Source organism: Corapipo altera, unplaced genomic scaffold (genome assembly GCF_003945725.1).
Source record: "Corapipo altera isolate COAL_440 unplaced genomic scaffold, ASM394572v1 24, whole genome shotgun sequence".
NCBI lineage: Eukaryota > Metazoa > Chordata > Aves > Passeriformes > Pipridae > Corapipo > Corapipo altera.
Genome location: NW_020884903.1, coordinates 4,662,887 through 4,675,996, shown reverse-complemented (window position 1 = coordinate 4,675,996; position 13,110 = coordinate 4,662,887). Strand labels below are relative to the sequence as shown.

The 13,110-nt window shown below is 42.0% G+C and overlaps 1 protein-coding gene across 5 annotated transcripts in view; it reads right to left on the bottom strand.

Annotated features, from left to right (window-relative positions):
- The window catches only part of LDLRAD4 (low density lipoprotein receptor class A domain containing 4), a 284,547-nt gene that overhangs the window by 11,980 nt on the left and 259,457 nt on the right, over positions 1 to 13,110 (bottom strand). For 4 of the 5 annotated variants that reach the window (XM_027650870.1, XM_027650871.1, XM_027650872.1 and 1 more), the window contains 2 exons: positions 10,327 to 10,481; positions 27 to 80 (listed from right to left, as the gene is read on the bottom strand). In XM_027650870.1, the coding sequence (XP_027506671.1) occupies positions 27 to 80; positions 10,327 to 10,481 (209 nt within the window). The remainder of the gene's footprint in view (positions 1 to 26; positions 81 to 10,326; positions 10,482 to 13,110) is intronic. The other variant, XM_027650874.1, reaches the window with a different exon arrangement.

The window sequence follows — 13,110 nt, the reverse complement described above, 5'->3', positions numbered from 1 at the left end:
GAAGATAGTCAGAAATCTGTCAGTACCTCTGAAGCACCCTGGCGCGAAACTGAGCTTTCTGAAGGCCACAAGCACCCTTCCTGAAATGTGGAAGAAAACAACAGAGGAAAAATTAATAGATCACATCACCATCCTGCCTCAATATGGAAGCAGCAAACTGGTTGCAGGTACGAGAATGTGGCAACGAGCAGAGATGACAGGAGACACTTCAGCACTTGTGTGCTGAACAGGTACCTGTCACCTCCAGCCCATGATGAGGTCACTGTCAGTAAGGTTGGCAGGTCTGACAAAGCTGACCTGCCAGCCAGGATCCCAATTACACACCAGAGGCAAAACAGTTCACAACAAAACCTGGCATCTCTAATTTCAGGGAAGCCACAGTCATGCTAAACCCTGGTAACACTGTCAGTTGCTCAATTCTCATCATAAAGGATAGTCAAGGAGCTGAAGTTTCAGCTGCCAGTTCCCCTCTTCAACCACTTCTCCAACTTCTTCTCAGGTCAAAGTATTTTCTTCCTCATGCCTCAAAACACTGTTTTGACACTGTACCAGCACTCATGGCAGATAAAAGGGTGAAGAACAGTATGCCAATAAAGGAATATTCTTAAGGTGTACCATTATTTTTCTTAATTGTTTAGAGTAGCAGTAACTCCTGCAAAGAATGTATTTTATTGGAAAATTTTGAAGCAGGAAAGGACACATCAGAGAAACTATAAAGGCACACAACTTCAATCTTGGCGCACAAAGAGAAAATCAAAATGGTCATGACTCTTTTCTTGATGCTAATTCAAATTTTACAGATAAAAGAAATGTCAAGAACTGGAAGGAAAATGCATACTGTCCCCAAAAGCATTACCATGTATAGAGTACTGTACTGCTTCTTCTCACCATAGCATCTTTCAACATATTTCAGATATAAAAATAGACCCAACTAGATGTTCATCATGACACTCGGAGACCAAAAGCCGTCTGTGATCTTGTCAGGAGAGTCCACCGAAGAGGAAAGCTGCTCTAAGAGCAATCTCCCACAGGATTCAGCTGTTAAGGGAAATGCTTTGAATAACAAGGCTGGTACAATTCTCTTCTGTAGCTTTAGAGAGCAGAGATAGAGGGAGGTTGACAATTGCAATTATTTACAACTTTTCCAAGTATCCTCCTTTGCAAAGGGCCTGATATGAAAGACAAATCTTATGCAGATCCATGTATTTCAGTGCCTAGACAAGTTTTGTCAACAGAAAAAACTGTAACTAACTGTATATATACATGTATATACATACTTCTACCCACCTTCCTTTCCATTTCTCCATCACCCAGATGCCCTCACTTTGAAATATCTGAGGGTATGTCTGCACAATTAAAGACAATCAGGTTATCAGCAGTTGACCCAACAAGCCTGTTCCAATTATTAGTAAGACATATTAGTCAAAGCTGAAGTTCTCAATTAACTGCCCCTGAATTACAGGCCATACACAGCCCAAGAGCAGATTCCTGAGCGACGGTTTGAAAAATACGACAGTGTGTAGCTTTATGCTTAGTGTAACTGTCTTGGTCTCAACTTTAATGTGTTCAGGCTCAGAAGAGAGGAAAAAAGGCAAAATCAATGACCCAACCCAGAATGAAATAAAATCTACCCCCACCACTCACATTAGTTAAACTCCCTTATGAAAAGGAGTTCTGGAAATGGAATTGACAACTCCCATCCTAGGGCCCATCTCCCCAAAGACAGGAGAGTAAGAAGAGCCAAGGGAGATGGTGCAGCATACGGAAAAAAACTCCTTGCATGGTGATGGAATGGGATCCACCCACTGAGCCAAGGCACCCAGATCTGGTACCAGACATGCCTAACAGAAACAACTTGCTGGAAGTGAGGAGTTGCCTGTTATTTCTACTGCTGATGCCTAAATCCCAGCACAAGAGGCACTACAGGGAACCCACAGAGTGTGCCCAGGGCACTAGGATAGTTACACAAAGAGGATCAGACCAAAGGAGCCCAAGGCTATCCCCACTCTGGGATAACTACTTAAGGCAGCAGCTTGGGATGCAGTTGAACTCCGAGGCTGTGAGATCCTTAGGATGTAAGGATGTGTAACAACATGGTTTCTGTGACAGTATGTCACACAGACTACCTGTATCTACTCCCTTTCCTAATGTTTCCTCTGGATAGAGCAGCAGGCTGAATAAATCATTTGGCAGTAGCCAATCCCCAGTAAGATCTCTATCCCAGGAGCCAGAACTCCCCAGGCAGATGGCTGGGTAATATGTGCTTAGCATGCCCACACTTCAAAAATACCAGGCTCCTATAGCACATGCAGACCAACCTCACCATGCATACATGGTTGGTCCAGTGCCACAGTACAGGATCTTCTCATCACCAACTCCAGACTAACTGACCCAAAATAGGAATTTCTGTCCTCCTGAAATTGCTGCATCCCCCACGTGAGACTTACTACCTACCTTAAAGTCTTTATTTCAGGGAAATCCTTCCTCCTCTGCACTGGGTAGATACAATCTAACCCAAAGGTAGGTGCCCACCTACTCCACTGTTCTTGGGGTGATGTCCAGGGTTTGAGAGGAGAAGTAAGTGTTGCAGAAGGAAAATATACCCCTGACCTTTTTTCTCCCAAGAAGCAGATTTAAGAAATAACATGATGCAACTACCATGAACAATCTGGGGTGACTTACACTGAGGGAAAGTGCTATTTCTTCCTCTCTCCTTGTCCCTTTACTTACAAATCTTTATTTGGCAGCTAAAATACTTCCCTGTGTTCAGATCAGTGAAAATCAGATGAGAACTGACAGCATTTGTATTTATATTTCCTGATATTGTTCTTTGTGTTTCAAAATACAAGGTAGACTGGTCTAACGATTAAAAAAACTACTTTTGACTTCTTTCCACCGTTTTCTCATCCCACTTCTCACCCTGTGAGCAAGACAAAAGCAGGCACAGGCAATATGGATTGGCACCACAGCTAACCAGCCACCAGGCCTGGCACACACTTCCAGCCCCAGTACCACACCACCCAGCCTTAAGCCGACAAGGCACTTCCCAGCTCCCACATTCAGTTGCTGGCAGTTCTGCTCGATGACCCCTCACACTAAATGCCCAGAGATTTGTACAAGTAGCTCTCAGGTATGCATAAATAAGATTAAACCTGAGCAAAACCAATTTACCCATTTTTTGATGTGGGCAGTACCTCATTTACCTGCTTCTTATAGTTACTCAGTAGCTAGCCACCTCAACTTGCTCCTTCTTAAAGAGATTAAAGGTCTTCAGGTATGAGCTTCAATACTTAAAAGTAACAGGCAGAGAAAGCTTATACATTTATTATCTATATTGTATTAATCTTTAACATTGTTAGGTTGTTGAATGAAAATCCTAGCACCTACAAATAACACCAAGCAAGAACAATCTTAGGGATCCACCTATGTCTTTTGCTGACCTTTGCCATTTTTGGATTTCACAACAATTTACAGAAATTAATTTTGCGATTAGGTTTTTAAATAACAGCATCATTTAATAAATCCAGCTGAGTGATTAGTTAATTATGGTGAATTATCTTATGGTGATGATTATTTAACTCAGTATATAGAGCTTAGGAGACTGCATAAGCCTAAGATAATTTGCTATTTTGTATTTTACAAAGGTTTAGAGCCTCTAGCATTAAACAGTGTAGGAAGATGACTTTTTGAGGGCATTTTTAAACACTGGAGCACACAGTGTCATCTAACTGTCTCATCGGAGCAGGAAAAACACTAAACAAAAGAACAATTTTTAAGTCAGGAGAAGTTATAGCTAAAAATTTACACTTAGTAACAAAATCTTCTTAAACTGTAACAAAGTAAAAGGATCCCTCATTTCAGCAGGGATACTTTTCTTCATAGTAGCAAGTATGAGGCCATGCTTTGGATTTGTGAGGAAAATGATGTTGATAACACAAGGATGTGTTTGCACTTATACAGTGTAAAGGCCTTGTCTGCTCATCACCCCACCCCACCAGCGAGGAGGTTAGGAGTGCACCAGGAGACGGGAGGGGACACAGCCAGGACAGCTGACCCCAACTGACCACAGGGACATTCCACACTATATGGCATCATGCTCAGCATACAGAAATGGGGGAAGAAGAAGGAAGGAGAGGACTTCGGGAGTAATGGCATTTGTCTTCCCAAGTCACCATTACACATCATGGAGCCTTGCTGTTCTGGAGGTGGACAAACACCTGCCTGCACATGGGAGGTGGTAAACGAATTCCTTGTTCTCTTTGCTTGTGTGCACAGCTTTTGCTTTACCCATTAAACTGCCTTTATCTCAACCTACAAGTTTTCTCGCTTTTACCTTCCTGATTCTTTCCCCCATCCTGCTGTGAGCAAGTGGCTGTGTGGTGCTTAGTTGCCAGCTGGGGTTAAACCATGACAATCCCATATAATCCAAACTTTTCTTTTTTCCTCACTGTTAAGGAGATTTTCAGGCTTTCTCCACTTTTAAGTTCCTGAGAAATAGAACTCCGCCTGAAATTATGTTTCCTGAGAAACAAAAGTAAATTTTCCACTGTCTAAAATGCATTAAAATCATTAAGGTTCCTTTTTTCTCCCTAACTCAGATTTTTATTTTATTATTTTTTTCATATATTAGTGTACACACACAAATATATATGCTTCTTTTGCAAGTGAAATGTTTCAGACAGCACTGTAGTTTCCTATTTTGGCCCTAGGTGGTACAGTACACCACATTAAAGCAGTGGTTTGCTGAAAACGCTCCAGGAAGGCACAGGGGCTCCTTCCTCCCTGTCTCCTCCTGGGTGCTACAGACCATCGCAGCCTTGAAGATGGCAACATTTTCCCTGCCAAACACAAGCAAAACAAACTATTGTGCTGTCCCCAACTGAATGACGAGTATTGCAGCAGGACTGCTTGTTCCTTTAAAAGCTGTGTTTCCTCAAGGGCAGGAAAGGTGATGGTGCCTGGCAGAGCAGTGCATAGTACCAAGGAGAAGCACTAGAGAATTATGGAGAGTGCCAAATCTCTCACATGTAATCTGCCTCCCTACACTTACTGCAATTATTTCTGTTACTTAATGCTTTAAAACTTTTATTTCTTCAACTTCACAGCACTTCATCACTTCCAGTAATCTTCATTTCATTCAACTGAAGGGAATAAGTACTATTATCCTGTCCTCCTTTGGAGATGAAGCAAGTTGCCCAAGATGACACACTGAGTCAGGAGCCACCCAGAGCCAGGGCTCCTCACTTCTAGTCCTACCTGCAGATTTCCTAGACAATCCTGTCCTTATTAAAGATACGTTGACTGTACTATGGTAGACTTCAAAGTGTGGCAGCCATGCACACTGTCCTTCCTGGCAACACTCCCCTAAGGAAAGGCAAGCCTGTGTCCCTCAAGGAGACAGCAGGAGAATACAGTACACATCCAGTCCCTGCCAACTGATGACTGGTACAAACAAAAAGATTCGGCAAAGCAGGGTAATCTACAGCATTCACACTCTCCTCGCTGTAGACTGGGTTCTCGTTCCCAGTGGGATTTTCTTTCCTTTGCATATGTCAGTAAGAAAGTGAGAATGAGTGGCTCAGGGACACTAGCAGGGAACAAAAGGAATAATGCCAAAATCAGTAGGAAATAATTTAAGACCAACAGGAAAGACTAACATTTGAAATTACTGACAAATCCCTGAGCTGTCAATTATTATTAATTATTTTCTGTCATCCTCCTGATGTTCTCCTTCTATTCTGAAATAGTTGATACAGGACAGAGGGAAGTATTTCTTAAGCTGTGCTCCTGGAGCTTGGCATTCCAGACCACCATTATCAATGCAGGTTCTAATGCAAGCTGACTAGCCCTAGCAGCAGTGCTGCCCTCAGCGCTGGGAGGCAGGGGCTGGCCAGGATGAGCATCTTATGTGATGGATGCAGGGACTTTGCTGCCAGGAGTAGGCCTGGGGCAGTCCAACTGTTCAGTACTCCTTCAACATCCACTTTATAAAAGAAGACGACACAAAGACAGAAGCCACCAAGATGAAGGAATGAATTTAGGAACATCAGAAGCTCATTAAGTACCTCCCTGTAAGTCACTTAGTTAATCTCTTTCCCATCAATGTCCCCCTGGAAATCACTGGTGATGACACTAAGAGTTAATCATCAGGAAAGCAAGATTTATCTTTTGTCCCAGCAAACAGCAGAGTGCCACAGCAGCAGCTCAGCTGAGGCTACCTACATTCCCACAGGATTCTTCTGGTTAGCAGCAACGCTCTCAAGGCACAGCCAGCAATGCTGCAACATGTAACTCCCCTGGAATATCAGACACACATACCCTGCGCATGGATGTGCCTTTCTAAGGCTCCCACGTGGCCCTGCCCCAAAACCCCCCACCACTGCCAGTAGCATCAGTTGCTCCCCCACAAGAGGTTGTGTTGTCCTAGTAAAGCAGCCCTAAGCATGCTCCTGGTATATTCCACACCCTGCAGCCTTCTTATCCCTCTCAGGTGTTCTGCAAACCTTGGCTTGCTCCCAGCTGTGAAGCCAAACGCTGATGGATGAGCCAGCAGGGGGAAATTGTTCAATATTTTATCCATTGTGATATGGACACCATTTAGCACCTTGCAGGCTTACTTCAGGCTGCCACTCACATCAACATGGTTGTCACTCAGCATCATTCCACCTCTTACAGTTATGACCACAAAACTCTTACTTCTGCTAATGTTAAAACAAGACTGGAGTGTTTAATAGCCTCATTAGGAGAGGGCAGGCAGCATCCTCAGCAGCACGGCTGCAGAAGCATCCACTACTCTTGAGCAGTGTTTGTCCTGCCCTTGGCTGTGAACTGTTTAAGGCCTCAGCACAGTAACCAAGGTAATCAAAAAAACCAAAGACCAGGCAAAAGACTAGAAGATGAGACTCGAGAGGGGATAAAAATTAAAAGAAAAAAAAAAGGAAAAAAAAGAAAAAGAAAAAAAGATAAAGATGAAGTGGTGGTTACACAGAAAAGCATACTGACAGGACAGGTGCACAACAATGACTTTTTAGCATGTGCTTGTCAAGGAGAAACTTCTTTTTCTATGATTGGACCCTTTTCTGTCTTTCAAATGTTACTAACACTTGTGACTGCAGTGATATTTCATCTTTTTAATACTCTAATTTCCAACTTGGCCTGGAAGTTGAAATTCTCATTACTATACTTTTTAAATCACGTTTGTTTTGTTTGGGGATGTTTGTTTCGGTCTTTTTGTTTGGTTTTTTAAAACATTAAGGAAGTTCAACCAGAAAAAGAAATCCACAAATACCTTTTATTTCATTATTTCTGAGGCCTGACTCATGAGTTTTACAGGTGTGAGGCTGGCAATAAAGGCAGCGGCTAATTTATCTGATCACTACACTCTGTAGATGAACCAGAATGAGCGATATACCTGTTCAATAGTTGGTCTTTATATAGCCAGAAACCTGTGCAATTCAGCCACCACTTAGCTGTTGGAAGGCATGATTATCTAGAAATAGGACAGGCTTGAAGAAAAGGAAAATTCAAGGCAACAAAAGGACCAAAAAAAAAAAAGCCCCATCTAAACAGGAAAGGCTGGATTCTACACCTTGATACACTTCTGCTACCTCAGTTACATGACAGGGTGTTCAATTCATAGTTCACCACAGGAACTACCCAAGAGCCAATTAATTTGCTTTACCATTTTCAGGAAATACATCTGAATTTCCTCTATTTCCATTCACTACTTCTCCACCAACAGAAGGCCTGAGTCAGACTAATATTTTCTTCAGACATTAGCAGTTAATAAACATTTAATTTTTTAGTTTAATTTTAATCAATTAAGTTTTCAGAGTCCATATACTGTTAAAAACATATTCCCTTGGAAGAGAATCTGCTTATGGATAGCACACGCACACAGAACAAGGCCTGCCTGTTGAAAAAATAAATACATTTTAAAAGTGTATAATCTAACCTGCATCTTACTGCTCACACTGTCCGTTCTTGTGTGACTGACTCCACTACGGACAATGAGAACAGACTGGTCGTTTTCAGCTCTTCATCACAGAGGTTTTCTGACCCTCATGCACCACACCACTTTTAAAAGTTTGTACTGCACAGCCAGTTTTTATCAGAATTTCCTTCTAACACCCAAGACAAAGGAAAATCCAATGTTTTTGACATCTGAACTCAGAGACCTCTAAAGCCTCATCCCCTACAAGTATGGCCTTCTTGTAAGAACAGCTTCAGCTTATCAGAAATTCAGATGAGTAATAGTGATGACAAACCTATACCAGAAGGTTTTCAGAAGAATTAGTAACCAGTTCTTGCCATCCAATCATCGATTCCCACAAAGTGCTCACATGGCTATGATTATCATTACTTATAAGGGTGTCAAACTGAAACTGAGTCAGTGTTTTAAAAATTATTTAAAAGCAGTTCTGGATAGTAGAGTGCCTTCCAAGTTCCTGCTGCCAAACTGCATGTTCTTCTTCACAAGAAGGTGATATTTTCTCCCTTGTGCACAAGAGAAAAAAAACCTATCACTGGCTCTGATAACAGACAATACTAATGAACCATACAAAGGAAATAATGGGTTATTTCATGCATTTGACAGCTTACTGCAGTTTTAAAAGATTTTTGAAGATGAAAATGCATTTCATTTATCTGAAACTATTTCATTTTAGGCATTTGCAGCAATTATAGCCAACGTTTTTCAGACAGAAGTGCGATTTTTGAATTACAGTGTCCATTTCAAAGCAACATTCAAATTAATCTAGTCAATTTTTCCAGCCCTGAAGTCCACAATGTTAAGGTATGACAGTTCCAGTTTCATCTGTAACCAAATTACAGTTAAGCATTCCTACAGTATCAAACTGTTAAGGAATGAGGCAACCTCTCCTTGAGGAGGCAGCTCCTTTCCTAGGAGCCCCCCTCCACAGCCTCCAAGGTAAGAGGGCAAGGTGATGTGCTAAGCAAGAGCTTTGGGAACCCTCCATTGTCACATTTTACAGCTGACTTTCAGGAGAGAGCTGACAATTGTCAAGACTGCCAGGGATACAGCTCTACAGCAGCCTCTCAGGTCCAGCCCTGGCTGTGGCATCCCTGCCTCCTCCCGTCAGTGCTCCCTCCCCTGCCTGGACACTTCCCTCACTGACCTGGCTGAAATCTAACTGTAAGGGAAAAAAAACAAACAAACAAACAAAAAACCCCAACCAAAAAAAATCAATTAGCCTTCAGCCAGAGCAGTTCCCTGAGGCCTCTCACCATGACTTTGGCAGCTCCCTAAGGAGCACAAAGAGGGAGGAAACCTAGGACTGGGATGGATAAAAAGGCAAGACTGTGGAATTAGAAGTGGTATAAACCATTACTGGACCACATCTCTCGGTTACAATCAGGACTTTTTTTTTTTTTGACAGTGAAATGAAGGTGTGAACCCAATGCTGTTACCAGGAATTCAACCCATCAAAAGGCTACCCTCCAAAATGGCCTCTTACCCGCTGCTGTCAGCAAAGAGGCCAAGGGCACCACTCTGGGGATACTGAAAAGCACATCAGAAGAAAGGACCTCCCTCCAACACCACAGGACACTGCACAGCTTTGGTTTCAGGGGGATGTTCTAAGGTCAGGGAGACTCTGTGGTTAACCGTCACGAAGGAGCAGAGCATCCCACTCAGCAAACTCCAGGCTCACAAAGCAAGTTAGGTGCCCATTTACTGTTGAGTTGACTAAATACAGCCTTAGCAAGTCTTGACTGAGATTCCATCTTAAGTCTTGGACTCCGTAACAACACATCTTAAACACTTCAAGTCCTTAGAGGGATCCTTTTTCTAGTCTCTTTTATGTGTTTGAGTGAAACAAACACTACATTTTCCTGCCCTTACTGGGACAGTGTTTTGGATCCAGCAAACAGCTATTGCAGCTTCACAAAAGAGTAACAGTGATAAAACTCCAGGGTATCAGTAAATAATACGGAAAGTCAGCAAGGTGTATTTCAAATCCTTGTAACCCAGGTAATCTCCTGTCATTACCCTTCCACTCCCCTTTCAAATTACAGCAGCAGCAAACAGAATGTCATACCTGAGCCTCCAAATGCAAAATGAATACAGGTTACATAAAACATAGCAGGCTCTAAAAATAATCAAAGACAGTATGCCTTAAATTTATGTTTTGATTTTGTTTCCTACTGACAAATACAACCCCAGCAAGAGACCTAACTATAGGCAGTATTACAAGTGATATGAAAAGTTTTTCCAACAGTTCCCTGTAGCAGAGTTCCTCAGGAGGCTTTGCTGCAGGTCCATACAGCACAAGGAAAAAGAATTTGGTGCAAGGGTCTCATACTCACCGTCTGCAAAGTTTCTTCCTGTCTTCTGCTTTGGCTCTGTCGGTTGATAAAAGAGCGTGTCGAGAGTTTGTAATGGTTCAACAAGCAGATGATCACTACCACCATAACAGTTATAACCACGATTATAATGATGATTTGAACAAACTCCAGTTCAGCTAAAACAAAGAAAAAAAAAAAGAGGTAAATGTGTCATTAACACACAAAATTAACCATCAAAGCAATAATCTGAAAAAACCCTCATTATTTCATCAAGATTGATCTGGTATATGATACTACTGCTGTCTATTCTGCAAAGTTTGGTGAAGAAAACTGTTCTAAGATGTATGAAAATTATCTAATTTTTGTCAGAGCAAATTGATCGGTATGAGTGGCTGCAGGTCACAAGTAAGAAGCTTCTTGGTGATCCTTCTCTGCAGCCTTCTCAGGTAATAAACTCCTCAGCATAAACACCACAGACAAGCCTTTTGGATAACATGTTTTCACTGTGTGGGGGAAACAAACCAACAAACCGCACATACACAACCCCCCCTCTTATTTTAAGAGCCACCTGTACTGCCAATAGAGTCCAGAGGGTTCAATAAGCTTCAGAGCAGAGGTCATGTACAGTGGAATCAGGACACTGTATCTCGTACACTACCCTTAGTTTTTTATCAACTAAATAGCATGAAAGCTATCTAACTAGAGTGGAAAACTTTTATCCTACTGAATCTACACAATGCCTTTTTCAATTACTAACTTCTCCCCCAACTAGAGTAAAGTTAACTCTTCTAGGACTTACCGGTTCAGATAAAAATGTAAAAAGAGATCTGATACTCTAACACAAGGTATGTTCCACCATGGTTAAAAATGAAACCAGGACCCTGGATGTTGCAAGAGATACAATTACAATGAAGTCCATAAGAGCCCATCATCTTATCTGAAGCCCTGGCTATAACTACAAATATTAATATATTTAGAAATGAGTCACTCTTGCACCCTTTTGGTTACACTGGAGCAGCAAGGATGAGCAACACAAGGGGAAAAATTGCCCTTTGGAGTTACTGAGTTGCCGATATTTCTATGGAAACTGCATTGCTCACAGGGAATGCTCTCATCTTGAAAGACAACTCCAGTTAATGGGAGGAGGTCTTTGGTTGCTAGGCTGGTAGAAAAAGCAAGTAAGCAGCACAAGTTGCTCAGTTTCAGTACTTTCCGAAAAGGGCACTACTTTTTGAATGCAAAAACATGAGCTTCAGGGAACCAATATTAAATTTCTGTTTTAAAAAGCTAAAATGAAAAGAGAGATAATGACATATGAAGATGAAAAGACAAAGTAAATATCAGAAAACAAGCCTCCCCCCTTCCGATCTCCAATTTGTAGAGACTCTCAGCCTTCTATGTGACAGCAGCACATTTGGGCAGACACAATATGACTATGAAGCTAAGGTAGAAAAATGCCATTCACACATAAAATCCAAGATGAACCTGTGGTAGAACTAAAGGAAATGCAAGGCTGTTTCATTATTTTAAGATTTCTTGTGAACAAAACTTCAGACCACAGATGCTGCAAGTGTGCTGGTGTCTAGTGGAGGTTGGTGTCAAGGTCCACCTGTCAAGCTACCAGCAGGCACAGCCACACCACCATCTAAGTGCTGAGGGTCCACAATCTCCTCAGTAGGAGTAACTAAACCTACTTAAACCTAAGGAAAGAGTAAAGGGTAAAAATACACCTATCACTTAATTTCTCTTTGCTGTTAAGTACCATCCACTCATCATTAAGACCACTAACATTCTCAAAGAATTTGATTAGTCAGTGTTTCATGTTCTGCTTTTGCTATCAATCCCATATGCAGTGCAGCAACCTTTCTTTTTCCCCCCCTCTCTTCTGCAACTGGAAGTTAACAATGTCAGCACCAAAAGATCAAAAAGCAGGAAGCACAGAATTAATTAAAAAAGAAACCCACCAAAACCACACTTAAGTAAAAATCAGTTTTTCTTGGCTCAGAAGTGCAGAATACAGACTTTACACAGTTGACAACTGCTGCAATTCACATTCTGTGGCTACTGAAGTACTAAATGGTTTCTTCACCCAAACCTTTTATTTGGGTCCACGTCATACTTTAGACTGGAAATTGAGAGACTGTTGCTAAAGGGCAACATGCAAAACAAGCAATGTTGATTTAGGCTTTCCTAGAATGCAGAGATCACTGGAATGACATGTTACTTCTCTGTCTGCCAAGGGCAGAGTCTTCTAAATTTATCAAGGCCCCTGCACTTCAGTGGCAAGGGACAGTACCTCCCCATTAGAAATAAATTACTTGGTCTGCAAGCACTTCCCTTGGGAGGGAATAATTTGAAAGTGTTTGACTAAAACATGGTCATACAACAAAGAAAATAAAAAACAGAGCACGCAGGTGTGAGCACAAAAGATTTTCCAAGTCCAGCTTTACATTGCAAACACTAGACTGCAACAAAACACCTTACTGAGGCTCAGAACAATTTCCTCACCGGAAAGTACAGGGAAAAGAAAGGTAATTTTTAATCTCTTCTTCCTCCAGACTGACACTCCTGTTGCTCATTAGGTTATTAACAGGAAAAAGCAAAGAGATAAGTGCAGCAGCAGTCTGTATTTGCTGGCACTGATCAAGGCCATTTAAATAGTTCCTGGCGGCTGCTGACAGGCACTGGGTCACCCCGGCCCCCACAGCCTCCCCTGCTCTGCTGCCCAACACCTGCCAGGCGCGAAGGGCCACCGCCTTCCAGACAGGCATCTCCTCCTGCCTACTTTTCCTTTCGGAAAAGAGA